General features: G+C 53.0%; 1 protein-coding gene across 1 annotated transcript in view; it reads left to right on the top strand.

Moving 5' to 3' along the window:
* The window catches only part of AMBRA1 (autophagy/beclin-1 regulator 1), a 197754-nt gene extending 186843 nt beyond the window's left edge, over positions 1 to 10911 (top strand). The window contains exon 19 of the mRNA XM_012001381.1: positions 9984 to 10911. Within this exon, the coding sequence (XP_011856771.1) occupies positions 9984 to 10477 (494 nt within the window). The 3' untranslated portion in view covers positions 10478 to 10911. The remainder of the gene's footprint in view (positions 1 to 9983) is intronic.
* Positions 10912 to 15438: the final 4527 nt, after the last annotated feature.

Here is a 15438-nt window from a genome sequence, read left to right as displayed (position 1 = left end):
AAAACCAATTAGCACTTCCCAGCAGCAGAGCTCGAGCCACTTAGGAGTCCGTCAGCAGCTGTGTTAAACAGGCTGTTCTCACTCAGTTGCTGTCCTCACCCCCTACCCCCAGCCCCCTTGCTGGTCGTAGCTCCAAACAAAGCAGCCTCCAAACAGACACATTTTCTAAGTCTGTGTTGAGCCATTTGCCCAGAAGAGACCATGGGAGGAAAAGCCATGGTGCATGTCAGGCAAAGAATAACAAACATACCTGTCACCCCAGGGAACGGCTTTCTACACCGCAGTGCCCCTCAGGGTCTTGCATGGTCACTCTTGATGCCATGAACCAGGGTCTTGCATGGTCGCTCTCGATGCCATGAACTGAGAATTTTCAAAGTGAAGTCCCTCTTTGGTCTGTAGCACAGCCCACCTCATGCATCTGTGCTAGGTGGACGCCCCTCACTGGGGCCATGACCTTTAGGTGGTGCTGGCTGAAGCAGCCAACCTTGGCTGTGAGCCTCTAGGAGGAGGTGGTGGAAGGCTCCTTCTGCCATCTTCAGGCCCTTTTTGCAGGTTTCTGTGCACTTTGAGCTGCTCCGGAGTCCATTAGGCCTATTCCAGGAAGCCTGAGGGCCAGGCAAGAGGGAACCAGCACAGGCTTCTCCAATGGAGCCAGCAGGCCAGCCCTCTCTCTCAGTAGGAGGCAGACCTCTCAGAGCTCCCAGTAAACCCTGACAGCGGGAGGGGTTTGGAGAGGGGGGCCATACTCTTAGGCAGCCCCTTCTTTTTATTTTTATTTATTTATATTTTTCTTGAGACAGAGTCGAACTCTGTCACCTAAGCTGGAGTACAATGGCGTGATCTCGGCTCACTGCAGCTTCTGCGATCTCAGCTCGCTGCAACCTCTGCTTCCCAAGTTCAAGCAATTCTCATGCCTCAGCCTCCCAAGTAGCTGGGATTACAGGCGTGTGCCACCATGCCCAGCTAATTTCTGTATTTTTAGTAGAGACAGGGTTTCACCATGTTGTCCGGGCTGGTCTCGAACTCCTGACCTTGTGATCTGCCCGCCTAGGCCTCCCAGAGTGCTGGGATTAAAGGCCTGAGCCACCGTGCCTAGCCTCTTTTTTTATTTTTTGAGAGTGCAGTGGTGCAATCTCAGCTTACTGCAACTTCTGCCTCTCAGGTTCAAGTGCTTCTCTCTGCCTCAGCCTCCCGAGTAGCTGGGATTACAGGTGCCCGCCATCACTCCCAACTAATTTTTGTATTTTTTAGTGGAAACGGGGTTTCGCCATGTTGGCCAGGCTGGTCTGGAACTCCTGACCTCAAGTGATACGCCTACCTCAGCCTCCCAAAGTGCTGGGCTTACAGGCGGGAGCCACCGCACCCGGCCAGCCCCTTATGTATGTTTGTAGTATGTATATATGTATATACAAATAGCACTCAATGGAAGAGAGTGTTGTTTGTTTTGTTTTGTTTTTGGCATGGGGTCTCACTGTGTTGCCCATGCCCTTGAACTCCTGGGATCAAGAGATCCTCCCACCTTGGCCTCCCAAAGTGCTGGAGTTACAGGTGTGAGCCACCACACCCAGGCCTTTTTTTTTTTTAAATTTAAAGACAGAGTCTCAGCAGGGTGTGGTGGCTCACGCCTGTAATCCTAGCACTTTGGGAGGCTGAGGTGGGCAGATCACCTGAGATCAGGAGTTCAAGACCAGCTGGCCAACATGGTGAAACCTGTGTCTACTAAAAATACAAAAATTAGTCAGGCATGGTGGTGGACACCTGTAATCCCAGCTACTGAGGTGGCCGAGGCAGGAGAATCACTTGAACCTGGGAGGCAGAGGTTGCAATGAGCCAAGATCACACCACTGCAACCCAGCCTGGGCAACAAAGCAAGACTCTGTCTCAAAAATAATAATAAAAATAAAATAAATAAAGACAGAACTTCAGTTGGGCACGGTAGCTCACACCTGTAGTCCCAGCACTACTCCCAGAGGCCAAGGCAGGAGGATCCCTTGAGTCCTGGAGTTCAAGACCAGCCTGGGCAACACAGCAAAACCCTGTCTCTACTAAATATACGAAACATTAGCTGAGCATGGTGGCACACATCTGTAGTCGCAGCTACTCTGGAGGCTTGAGGCAGAAAGGTTGCTTGAGCCTGGAAGGTGGCGACTGCAGTGAGCTGTGATGTGCCACTGCACTCCAGCCTGGAGACAGAGCAAGACCCTCTCTCAAATATGAATAAATAAAGAAAGATAGTCTCACTTTGTTGCTCAGGCTGGAGTACAGTGGCACCATCTTGGCTCACTGCAGTTCTGAACTCCTAGGCTCAAGCGATCTTCCTGCCTCAGCCTACTGACTAGCTGGGACTACAGGTGTGCGCCACCATGCCCGGCTATTTTTTTTTTTTTATCTTTTTTTTTTTTTTAGAGACAGGGTCTCACCGTATTGCCCTGGCTGGTCTTGAACTCCTAGCTTCAAGCAAGCGTCCCTTCTTGGCCTCCCAAAGTGCTGGAATTACAGGCATGAAGCACTGCGCCCAGCTAGGCAGCCCCTTCTGATTTGATTTCACTGAGCTTTTACTATGTATCAGCCACTTGGGCTGTGAAGACAAATAGGCCTCTCTGTCCTTCCATGGGGAGCTCGCAGCCTAGAGAGGGAGATGGATGCCTAAACTGATCATTGTTTTGATGTGATGAGGACCTCCGGAGCACAGAGGAGGAGGGGCTGTGCCCAGCCTATGAGGCTTAGGGGAGACTCCTGGAGGAGGTGACCCTGAGCCTAGTCTTCAAGCATGAGTAGGAGTCAGGTGAAGTAGGGTGGTGGGGAAACGTTCCTGGAGACATGTCTCAGCACATGCAATGGCACCAAGTTCAAAGACATGTTACTGCATAAAGGACCACTAATTTGTATTCATGGCATGTCTGGTGCATGTGGAGAACTGAGGCTGGATGAGTGGGGAGGGCAGGATACTGGGGCTGAAGATGACGTGCTGGGGCTCTGGGAGCAGGAGCTGCCACCTTCAGAAGTATATCTGCTGGTGTTTCACCTCCCAGAGAATTCTCTACTGTTTTCTTGGTTAGCATGCAGCCCATTTCTGGCTTTTAGTCAATTATAAGTTCCTTTCATTCTTTTTGGGGGATGGGGCAGAGGGTGGCGCAGAGGGAAGGAGCTCTTTTCCCTGGTTTTAGGAGGCAGGACCTGGTTCCTTGCCCCACTATCCCCTCCTCCTGTAAAGTAGAGTGGGTGGTAGAGGATGGCCCCAGCTAAGCTGAGGCTGTGGTCAGCGGGAACAGCAGGCAGAGTGAGACCGGGCAGGTGGCTGCTTCTGCCTGCCTGCGTCCCTGCATGCTCTGCCTAGACTCTGCACCCTCAGCTGTTCCACACACCATACCCCTTTCAGAAATCAGTCAGGGCAGGGGAGGTGTGGGTCAGAGGATATGAACACTTGATGGATGGGTGTCAGTGTCCAGCCTTGTCCCTCCTAGGGCAAGGAACCTTGCTCTGAGGCACTCATACCACTATTCTGCTGTCAGACTCTTCAGGGGAGCCCAGGAATCAGGGCTCTCTTTGGGCCCAGATTTCACCATGCAGAAGCTGCTGGCAGGTTTTGTATTGACAAAACCAGAGCTGCAAGAACATGGATAACGAAACCCTCTGGTCAGGGAGTTCAGCTGTTCTGGGCTGGGCTAGAAGGGAGATCCCACCTGCACTCACACCTACTACAGGCACCAAGATTTATTTATTTTGTTTTTATTTATTTTTTGAGACAAGATCTCACTCTTCCATCCAGGCTGGAGTACAGTGACACAAACACAGCTCACTGCAGCCTCGACCTCCTGGGCTCAAGGGATCCTCCCCACCTCAGCCTCCTGGCGCATGCCACCACACCTGGCTAATTTTGTTTTGTTTGTTTGTTGTAGAGACAGGGTTTCACCATGTTGCCCAGGCTGGTCTCGAACTCCTGGGCTCCAGCGATCCTCCCACCTCGGCCTTCCAAAGTGCTGGGATTATAGGTGTGTGCCGCCGCACTCAGTCACCCAGATTTATTAATGTGGGAAGCCTGCTCTGCTTGTAGTAATTGCTGTTCTGTGGCCTGCCCCTACCCACTCCCCTTGGCCTTTTTCTGTCAGCACCAAAGGGCTCCTAGGCTACTTCTAATTTTCTTGTTCTACAAAAATTTCGTTGAAATCCATTCAGCTCTTTCCAGACCTTCCAGGAGGAGCGCTCCACAGGGGTATTTGCACACGTCAGCTTTTTTGCATGCTGGACTTTAATAAGAGTTTGATTTCTCCCAGAATTTGACCCTACAGCAAGCTTTCCTACCCTCCTGGCCAAGAGGGTAGCTCGAAAAGGGAGGGAAGCATTTCCTGGACTCACCATTGGCTTCCAGCACTGATACAGTGCCTCCCTAGCTTGCAGTGGACATTCGGGGCAAGCATGGAATGAATGAGTTGAGCTGAGCTGAGGCAGGGCCCTGTCTCCGAGCATGGCTGTGCCCCACTATTTGGAGAGCACCATGGCTGTGCCTCTGACCCGTAGCAAAGGTCATCTGAGCCTCTGTTTTGTCTGGTGAAGATGGTAGGTAGACCAGCAGCAGTAGCCTGGGCCCTGGGCCAGGAAAAAGCAAATGTGAAGAGGGAGGGGCTGGAAGACCAGTACTCCCAGAGGTCAGGAAGGGCATCTCCTCCTATGACTCTCTGAGCCTCAGTTCCCTCTTCTCTTCTGGCAATGAAACCTCTAGAATTAAATATGGTTGCAGGGCATGGTGGGAACTTGTTGATTCTACCCTGGCCTCTGCTTCTAGAGTGCACCTTAGGACTTGCCAAGGAAGAGACCTCATGTGAACTCTAAATCAATTTCCTATTTTCAAAGACAAAAACAGATGCTTTTGCTACAGAGAAGAAGACCGCAGAATTAACTCCCTGTCTGCCACTGTGCCTGGATCCCTGACTGTGACTGCCATTTCCCTCTAGCCCTGGTGTTTTTTCTCTTGAAGAATGTACCAGCTGCCCTCAGTTGCTCTTAGCCTTGGCTTAGAGTTCCCAGGAGGGAAGCACAGCTCATAGTTCTGTAGGCTGAAGTTGTCCACATCCAGCCCTGGGGGAGCCATTTGTTTGTACATTTTTAAATCTTCCATTCATTCTTTTTTGAGCACTTACTTTGTGTCTGGTATTGTGTTAGGCACCATGAATTCAAGGGCACTGTGGAGGGAATTACATTGAGATGAATCCGTTGTGTCTCTTCCCTCAGAGAGCAAGTCCAGAGAGAACTAGACATATAAATGCTTCTCCAGCGGCTCATACCTATAATCCCAGCACTTTGGGAGGCTGAGGCAGGCGGATCACAAGGTCAGGAGTTTGAGACCAGCCTGGCCAACATGGTGAAACCCCATCTCTACTAAAAATACAAAAAAAATTAGCAAGGCGTGGTGGTGCATGCCTGTAATCCCAGCTACTCGGGAGGCTGAGGCAGGAGAATTGCTTGAACCTGGGAGGTGGAGGTTGTAGTGAGCCGAGATCTCGCCACCGCACTCCAGCCTGGGCAACAGAGCGAGGCTCCATCTCAAAAAAACAAAATAAAATAAATGCTTCTCCTGCAATGGGGCAGTTACAAGACCAGTTTTCCAAGCATCCTTAAGTCTGGAGCCCCTGTGAGGAGCCTGGGAGCCCTTTTATTCATCCATACACGTATTTGACAAATACACGCCCTGTGTAAACCCACGTGTTAGACTTGACTCAAAAGTGAATACAACTGAGTCCAAGACCTTCAGGAACTTATAGGCCAGAAGAAAGATGCCACAGCCATGGAGAGGTGTCAAGCACTGTGAGGCCCCAGAGAGGAGCAGCCCCTTCCAGCTGGGGGACCAGAGAGAACTGGGTGGCAGAGGAGACGGGACAAGAGCATGGCACAGTGTGCACAGCGTATGCCCATCTGTGTAGCCAGGGAGCAGGGCTGCCGGGTACCTGCAGGAATGTGGGGTCAGGGCAGGAAGGTCTGCAGCGTGATAAGGGCCTGGCCAGAGAGCCCTCAAATGTCAAGCTAAGGAGTTTTGACTACTGTGAGGGCTTTTGTAGCTTCTGGGTTTTAAACAGGGTACAGACTTAACAAGAGCTTAATTCATCAGAGCTGAATTAGGATGGTCATGGCAACAGTGTGGAGACTGGATGGAAAGGGAGGAGACTGGTAGCAAGAAGCCCAGTTAGGACACAGTCACAGCCATAGAGAGGGGTGGCCAGACCTGGAGCCACAGGCAAGCAAGCAGTGGGCTCAGACTTGAGTGCCAGCAGCAGGGCCTCCCCCAGAGCCTGGAAAAGCCCATCCGGGGCTCTCTGGGGGCTTGGCTGCAGCAGCACCCATAGGGCCCCAAGGCAACCTGTTTTGCCCCTGGTAATCTACCTGAAAAGAGCTGAGCTGGGCGTGGTAGCTCACGCCTGTAATCCCAGCACTTTGGGGTCCAGGTGGGTGGATCACAAGGTCAGGAGTTTGATACTAGCCTGGCTGGCATGGTGAAACACTGTCTCTACTAAAAATACAAAAATTAGCCGGGTATGGTGGCACATGCCTGTAGTCCCAACTACTCAGGAGGCAGGAGAATTGCTTGAACCTGGGAAGTGGAGGTTGCAGTGAGCTGAGATCACACCACTGCATTCCAGTCTGGGCGACAGAGCGAGACTCTGTCTCAAAAAGAAAAGAAAAGAGCTGAGAGTTCACCAGGCACAGCGCCCGGCACAGTGCACTCCAGTGCCAGCAGGCCTCAGGCCAGCCATGGCACGCCCCAAACCATGCTGTGAGGGCTTCAGTGCACAGAGTTCTTAGAAAGCAATGGGGCTACAATGGGAACGGGGAGGGCCCCGCCTCCCCAGGCAGCCCTTTACTCCCAGGGTAGAATCTCTGTGGGCACCAAGTCCATAGGTTGACCTTTTTCTCTTTACCCTCTCTGCCCCACTGTTAGAAGGCTTTAAACCCTGAAGACGGGGTTGACCCAGTACTCTGAGAGCCCTTCAGGTTTTCTCTCCTTCTGCCCTGGGAGCTAGAGCCAGGCATCCCAGGGGGAAGTGGGGAAGGGCAGCCACCTTGAGGGATGGAGGGCAGCACTTTATCGGGGGATCTCCAGAAAAGCAACAGAGGACATAATGCTGAGGAAGATCGTCTAAGACTGGGGCTGGGCGCAGTGACTCACCCATGTAATCCCAGTACTTTGGGAGGCCAAGGCAGGAGGATTGCTTGAGCCCAGGAGTTCAAGACCAGCCTGGGCAACATGGAAAAACCCTGGCTCTATAAAAAGTACAAAAAATTAGCCAGGTGTGGTGGTGCATGCCTGTACTCCCAGCTACTCAGGAGGCTGAGGTGGGTGGATCGCTTGCACCAGATAGGCTTAAGCTGCAGTGAGCGGTGTTTGTACCGTTGCACTCCAGTTTAGGTGACATAGCGAGACCTGGTCTCAAAAAAAAACCCTGTAGAAAGAACCAGAAGCATGAGGCTGCCAAGTACTAATAAGAAGGGTGAGCGATCTCTTTGGGCCTTAGATGCCACCAAGCTGTGAAACCAGCTGGCCTGGAAATCCAACTCTAATGAGGCAGGCAGAGAGAAGGGAATGGATGGGGTTGGGGGAGCAAAGAAAGTCTCATAAAAATAGCTGGTGGCAGGTACCCCAAAAGGAAAGAAAACTCACCATCAAAACCCCCAAAACTGCAAAATCCCAAACAGTAGTTGATGGAGACAAATCAGCAGTTCAGTGGAGTCATCTCTTACAGCCTGGGAGCCTTGATCATAGTTGCCCATGGTCTTAGCCTGGTTCCCACCCTACCAAGAGCTGAGCAAAAGGCTGGAAGGGAGGTCACACAGGGACAGAGCTCCACTGCTGCAGACCCCAAGTTAATCACAACAGGCACTTTGACCAAGTGCCTGGGCTGTGTGTTAGCTCCTTTTCTCTCTCTAGCGCTGTGCAAGGTAGACGGTAGGGATTTTTTAGGGATTTTTTCAAGGTCACCCAGCAAGCAAGTGACAGAGCTAAGATTTGAGTCGAAGTCTTTTCTGTTCCCACACAAGTGAATGCTCGGGCCTTTCTGGAGAGGGGTGGTGGACAGATCCTGCTTTCCCTCCCCAGACCTGCATTTTGAAGCCTGGGGCCTGTGCTGGTCAGTTGACTCTCTCCAGGGAAATATGGCATCAGGCATTGAGCCCCAGGAGAACAGTAACTGGGGAATAGCTTGTGAAGACTAGGGGGTAAAGGGAAAGAAGAGAAGGAAACAGCCCTTCCAGGGAACAGTTAAAACTCTCAGCTTCTGACCAGGCACAGTGGCTCATGCCTGTAATCCCAACACTTTGGGAGGCCTAGGTGGGCAGATTGCCTGAAGTCAGGAGGTTGAGAGCAGCCTGGCCAACATGGTGGAACCCTGTCTCTACTAAAAATACAAAAAATTAGCCAGATGTGGTGGGAGCCTGTAATCCCAGCTACTCAGGAGGCTGAAGCAGGAGAATCGCTTGAATCTGGGAGGCGGAGGTTGCAGTGAGCCAAGATTGTGCCACTGCACTCCAGCCTGAGTGACAAGAGCAAAACTCCATCTCAAAAAACAAATAAAGGCTGGGTGCAGTGGCTCACTCCTGTAATCCCAACCCTTTGGGAGGCTGAGGCGGGCTGATTACCTGAGGTCAGGAGTTTGAGACTGGCTTGGCTAACATGGCGAAACCCCGTCGCTACTAAAACTACAAAAATTAGCTGGACGTGGTGGCAGGCACCTGTAATCCCAGCTACTCGGAGGCTGAGGCAGAAGAACGGCTTGAACCTGGGAGGTGGAGGTTGCAGTGAGCTGAGATCACATCATTGCACTCCAGCCTGGGCGACAAGAACAAAACTCCATTTAAAAAAAATAAATAAATATGGCCGGGCGCAGTGGCTCACGCCTATAATCCTAGCACTTTGGGAGGCCGAGGAAGGTGGATCACCTGAGGTCAGGAGTTCCAAACCAGCATGGCGAAATGCCGTCTACTAAAAATACAAAACTTAGCCAGGTATGGCAGTGCATGCCTGTAATCCCAGCTACTCGGGAGGCTGAGGCAGAAGAATTGCTTGAACCCAGGAGGCGGAGGTTGCAGTGAGCCAAGATCACACCACTGCACTCCAGCCTGGGCGACAGAGCAAGACTCTATCTCAAAAAAAATAAAATGGGCCAAGCGCGGTGGGTCACGCCTGTAATCCCAACACTTTGGTAGGCTGAGGCAGGAGGATCACGAGGTCAGGAGATCGAGACCATCCTGGTTAACATGGTGAAACCCCGTCTCTACTAAAAATGTAAAAATTAGCCCGGCATGGTGGCGGGCACCTGTAGTTACTTGGGAAGGTGAGGCAGGAGAATGGCATGCACCCAGGAGGTGGAGCTTGCAGTGAGCAGAGATAGTACCACTGCACTCCAGCCTGGGCAACAGAGTGAGACTCCATCAATCAATCAATAAATATAAAAATAAAAGCTCTCAGCCTCCTCAGGGGCTTTGAGGAGGTAACACACAACTATGCTGAAGGAAGACAGCATTGTAATGAAGCAGAGCAGACTGTTTCCCTTTCGGCCACACCCATAGGGTACTTACTCTCTTTCCAGAGAAAGGGTGGCATACCCCAGCCCAGCCCTAGGTCTGCTGAGTTTCTACAGCAAGGAGCAGGCAGACAAAGCCAGCTGTCTGAACCTGCCTCCTTGCACGCTAAGCTGCCACTGGTACTGAGAGAGCTCATTGAGGCCAACCTGCTGCCTTCTAGGCCAGTGCTGCCTCTTAAGTGGCCATTCTAGGCCTCAGTTTCCCCACCAGGAAAACAGAAGTATGGATTGTGATCATTTTGGGGGATTTGTCTAGCTTTCAAGACTCGGACTGGTTTTCACAGTGATGGAGGAAGTCTTTCTCTATCCTGCGTTTAGCCAAGAATCCCCCAGCTGCTACCAGTGGCTGCCCACCTGCCTCAGAGGCCCAGACCAGCAGCCAATTCACTCTCTCTTCTGCTTTGTACCTGCCAGGTGAGGGATCAGAGTATGGTGCCAGTGGAGAAGATGCACTCAGCAGGATCCAGAGGCTGATGGCAGAGGGCGGCATGACAGCCGTGGTGCAGCGGGAGCAGAGCACCACCATGGCCTCCATGGGCGGCTTCGGCAACAACATCATCGTCAGCCACCGCATTCACCGCAGCTCTCAGACGGGCACTGAACCTGGTGCCGCCCGCACCTCCTCACCCCAGCCCTCCACCTCTCGGGGACTGCTCCCAGAGCCCGGGCAACTGGCAGAGCGAGGCCTAAGCCCCCGGACAGCTTCCTGGGACCAGCCTGGTACCCCTGGGCAGGAGCCAACCCCACCACCCTTACCCTCCTCCTCCCCTGTCCCTGTTCCTGTTTCCCTTCCCAGCGCTGAGGGACCAACCCTCCACTGCGACTTGACCAACAACAACCACCTTCCGGATGGTGGCAGCAGCAGGGGGCACTCTGCAGGCCCTAGGGGGGAACCACGGAACAGGTAGAGACAAACATTGCACTGGTGCCTCCCCTCGAACCGCCAAGCAGAAACCGGACCTCACAGCTGACTGGGAACTGGACGTGCGGAAGAGCTGCTGGCTGCATCAGGGAACAGGAGGAGGAGGGTCGGGGTGGAGAGGAGGTCAGTCAGTGGGCACGAGACAGTCGAATGGGCAAGGCCTGCCTCGGGGAACTAGAACCTTCGAGGACATGGAGCCCAGGAGAGCCACACTGTGGGCTTAATGTGAATGGAGGAGCGAGTGGGTATCTCTGCTAGACACCCCACTTTCTCCTAGTAACATGGGCTCAGGGGACTCAGCCCTGGACAGGGAGCCTCCAGAGAGTGAACAGTCTTCCAGATCTGGGCCAATCATCCTGGACAGAGGCCCTCGAGGCAGCTTTGCCCTGTCCACCTGTTGGGTGGGCAGAGCCACCAGGAGCCCAGAAACAGGAGGAATGGCCTGGCCCTCAGAAACCACCTCCAACTCTGAGCCTTCCAGAGCTTCAGCCTCTCTTCATCGTCTTACCCCACTGAAACCAACGGGTCGGGCCAGGCTCCCAGATTCCTGAGGACAGGGACTTCGGCATTTACTAATGGGGGACTACTGTGGGGTAAGGGGGCAGCCTGCTTGCCTGATACAGGATGGGGTCAAGGGACAGTGGGCAGGTCCTCACTCAGGAGTGGGGGGTGTAGGCTGGCCGGCCCCCAGGGCTTGTCCACCAGTCTCCTCCTCCCCCCAAGGCCCTCAGAGCAGCGTCTGTGGGTGTCAGTATTACCTGAGCCTCGGCCAAAGCTAGCCCAAGGCTGGGGAAGGGGAGGAGACTCCAGGTCAGAATGTGAGGTCTCAGTCTATGATTTAAGGTGTTGCATGTGGACTCTTAACTGTACGTGTAGTTTCTAGTGGAGAAATCAAGGCTCTGATCATTTTGTTTTTAGTATGAAAATGTGATTTCCTTTCTGTTTGTAACTCATCATAGAAACATTGTGGTGGGAGGAGAGGGGATAGTCTACAGCTAACGAGGGAAACACCAAAGATCACATCATTAAAATGATGACATGCCCCTCGCCAGGCTCCTCTCTCTTATTTCCACGGAGGATGGGGGGAGGGGTGGGGATTGGGAAGTGAGGGGCATTGAACTGGGCGAGGCCCACGCTCCCCCGGCTCCGTTTCTGGTGCTCTCCTAGTGGGGTGCAGTGGACCCATTTGACCCCTTCGCCAGAACTGGTCAGGTGAGGGCTGCCACCTCTGCTTCATACCACTTCTCTGTACGCCACAACTTCCTGCTTCCCTGGGGCCTGCTACAGACTGGGGCCACCTTCCAGTGGCCGGGTGAGTATGTAGGAAGGAATGACAGAAGGCTGTTCATCCTAATAGCTTCCCACCCAGGACTACAGGCCTGAAGCGATGTAACTGGCCAGAAAGCTGGATCCCCCCCAGTCCTGGGAAATCATGCATGGCAGGTGTCCAGCCTGCCAGGCAGGCGGTGGGGCTTGGTCCTATCTGCAGGCAAAGTGCCAGTTGCTAGCTGTTAAGGTCTTCCTTAACTGTGTCTTCCCTACAGTGGCCAAAAGGCCTGCTCTATTCTTGGGTTTTGACTGCTTGAAAGCTTCCAGCTGGCCAGGCGTGGTGGCTTACACCTGTAATCCCAGCACTTTGGGAGGCCAAGATGGGTGGATCACTTGAGGTCAGGAGTTTGAGACCAGCCTGGCCAACACGGTGAAAACCCATCTCTACTAAAAATACAAAAAAACTAGCCGGGCGTGGTGGCTCGCGCCTGTAATCCTAGCTACTGGGGAGGCTGAGGCACAAGAATCACTTGAACCTGGGAGGAAGAGGTTGTGGTGAGTCAAGATCGTGCCACTGCACTCCAGCCTGGGCAACAGAGCGCAACTCCGTCTCAAGTGGGAAAAGGATATTTGCCCCAAGTCTTCAAGAGCTATAATGGAAAATCCAAGCAGTACCAGGGCTTTTTGCCAGTAGCACGTACTTTTGAGGTTTTTGTTTGTTTGTTTGTTTTGTGCGCCCAAATCTGTCCCTGATGCCATGGGGCACGCAGAATTCCAGGTTCTGCTCCAACAGAGACAAAACCAAAAGATAAGTTGGCAAGCAAGAAATACAAAATCATGGCAAGATTTAGGAAGACTCTCATTTTCTAGAAAATTATGTATAACAGTGGACTCTGGACTGAAAGACACATCACTTAGCTGTGTGACTTTGGGCAAGCCATTTGCCTTTTCTGGGCTTCACTTTCCCTTGTTAGGATGCAGGGCTTGTACTACACAACCTCAAAGTTACTTTCAGTTCTGTACTCTGGAATCATTCAAGCCCAGAGAGCACACAGATGGTTAGGGCAGGCTTCCTTTCAGAGGTGGGATTTAGACACCTGTAGTCCCTAAGTACTTTGGAGGCTGAGGCAGGAGGACCACTTGAGCCCACGAGTCCAAGTCCAGCCTGGGCAACAAAGTGAGACTCTATTTTTTTTTTTTGAGATGGAGTTTCGCTCTTGTTACCCAGACTGGAGTGCAATGGCGTAATCTTGGCTCACCACAACCTCCACCTCCCGGGTTCAAGTGATTCTCCTGCCCCAGCCTCTGTAGTAGCTGGGATTACAGGCATGTGCCACCACACGCGTCTAATTTTGTATTTTTAGTAGAGACAGGGTTTCTCTGTTGGTCAGGCTGGACCAACTCCCGACCTCAGGTGATCTGCCCACCTTGGCCTCCCATAGTGCTGGGATTACAGGCATGAGCCACCGCGCCCCGCCGACCCTATCTCTTAAAAAAAAAAAAAAAAAAAAAGAAGTGGGATTTGAGCTAAGCATTGAAGGATGGAAGGAGAAAGGAGCCCACTGCCCCACATCCTCTCCCCACCACCCGTAGGAGGAATAATTCCTTGGTCTGATAATGGGTCTTGTTAATTTGTTTAATGTAAACCACGTGCCAGGAGTCAATGTGCGTTCTTTCAATCCTCACAAAAACTCTCTGAGGAGAGTTACCCCCAGAGCACACAACTGGCAAAGGGTTTGAACCAGGTAGTGTATGATTCCAGAGCACACACCTCAGCCACTGTCATTTCTACAGAAGGAAGACAAGGTGTAGGAGAAACAGTGGAACCCTGACTTGTTATGTTGCTTTGGAGAAAAGGGTATGGCAAGGCCCCTAGGGATGAAGTGGTCCAAATTTGTTTTCTGGGTTTTTTGTTTGTTTGTTTGTTTGAGACAGTCTCATTCTGTCGCACAGGCTGGAGTGCAGTGGCACAATCTCGGCTCACTGCAACATCTGCCTCCTAGGTTCAAGCAATTCTCGTGCCTCAACCTCCTGAGTAGCTGGGATTACAGGTGTGTGCTACGACACACAGCTAATTTTGTTTGCATTTTTACTAGAGATGGGGTGTCACCATGTTGGCCAGGCTGGTCTCAAACTCCTGACCTTAAGTGATCTGCCTGCCTCGGCCTCCCAAAGTGCTGGGATTATGGGCGTGAGCCACCACCCGGCCAAGAGGGTCCAAATGTGGACCTGCCAGGCCTTGACTCTGCTGTCTCTGGATGGTGCCAGTCACCCTCCCTGACCTCCCTGCCCCCCATTGGAGGCCCTTGTCAACACCTCCCTGTCCCCACAGCAGCCCCTTTCCTTAGCCCTTGCCCAATAACAGAGCCTCTCTGGTGGTGAAACCTTTGCAGGCCCCTCACACATCACAAGGTTGTGGCATCACCAGGGCAAAGATAGGGACAGTCCCTTTTGGAGGTGAGGAAATTGGTTCAGAGAAATTATGTTACTTGTCTGCTGACCTAGTGGCATCAAAAGCAGAGCAGAGAAACCACCATGTCCCCTTGTTCCCAATTCAGCTCTCCAGGGTTCCACCGTGGGTTCTTGGGGTTGGGAGATTGAGGGAGGTCAAAAGCCCCTTCATAAGAGGGATTGTGGAGAAATTAAAGTGACTTTGCCAGCTTCTGGAAGAGCTGGGGTCAGTAGCTGGAGGCATGTCAGGTGTGTCTGGTGTCTGCAGCCTCCTGCCCTTGGCCTTGCTTGTTTTCTCATCTGACTGTTTTAAGGATCTGCCTCCCTCCTCCACAACCCTCACCTCCCAAGCGTACCACACTCTTCTGGGCTCTGGGAGGGATATGGCAGTGGAACAAGTGCAGGACTGCCGTCTTAGGGTCTTATGAACCAACTTTCCTTATTTGTGAAGTGGGGCAAGAACAGTAGTGCTTCTTTCACCCCAGTTATGAGGTCTTGGGAGACCCAATCATTCATGTAACAACAGAAGATGGCTTCCTACTCTAGCCAACCAACCCCAGCCCTGAAGTTCCCAATTCCGACCAACTCCAGCCGTCGCGCTCGCGAGCTCTGGGGACCCGACCTCCACTTCCGGGTTCAGCGCGGAGAACCCCACACCAAAAGCCCCGCAGCGCTGGCTTCTACTCGAGTTCCCTCCCCTTCTCTGCCAAGAGGCTCCTGCCTCTCCTCCACCGCCGCCCAGGCAATCGCCCTCACCACCTCCGGCCCTCGGGGAAGGGTCTTGAGTTGTTTCCCCGAGAGAAGAAACCAGACGTCTTAAGGTTAATCAAATGTTTGCGATCAGAATTTGGGGTTACAGGCCTCGGTCCCGGGCGCAGTGGGGAGCGTCCGACCCCGGCAGCCCCCTGGAAGGGCGCTCTCGGAGGAAGAAGCGCTGGAGCGGGATCAGGCGGCAGAGGCCGCTGGGCCAGGGCGCGGGGAGCTCTCCGAGGTGCTGAAGCCGCCCCAATGTCGGCCCAGCCTGGGCGAGGCCCCGTGTCCTGAGGCTACCGCCCTTGAGGTTCCTAGCGACCTCTGAGATTGGCTGCCCGCTCTCCGGGGTCTTGTCCCGGGCTCCGGCCCCGGCGACCTTGGGCAACCGACTGTCCCTCACAGGCGGCGGTGAACTCACGGTCCAGGCTGCGGCTGGACTGGAAGCGCGTCCCATCCCGGGACTGGGAGAGCGGG

This window comes from Mandrillus leucophaeus, unplaced genomic scaffold (assembly GCF_000951045.1).
Source record: "Mandrillus leucophaeus isolate KB7577 unplaced genomic scaffold, Mleu.le_1.0 Scaffold66, whole genome shotgun sequence".
In the NCBI taxonomy this organism is placed as follows: domain Eukaryota; kingdom Metazoa; phylum Chordata; class Mammalia; order Primates; family Cercopithecidae; genus Mandrillus; species Mandrillus leucophaeus.
This window is presented reverse-complemented; position numbering and strand designations above follow the sequence as displayed.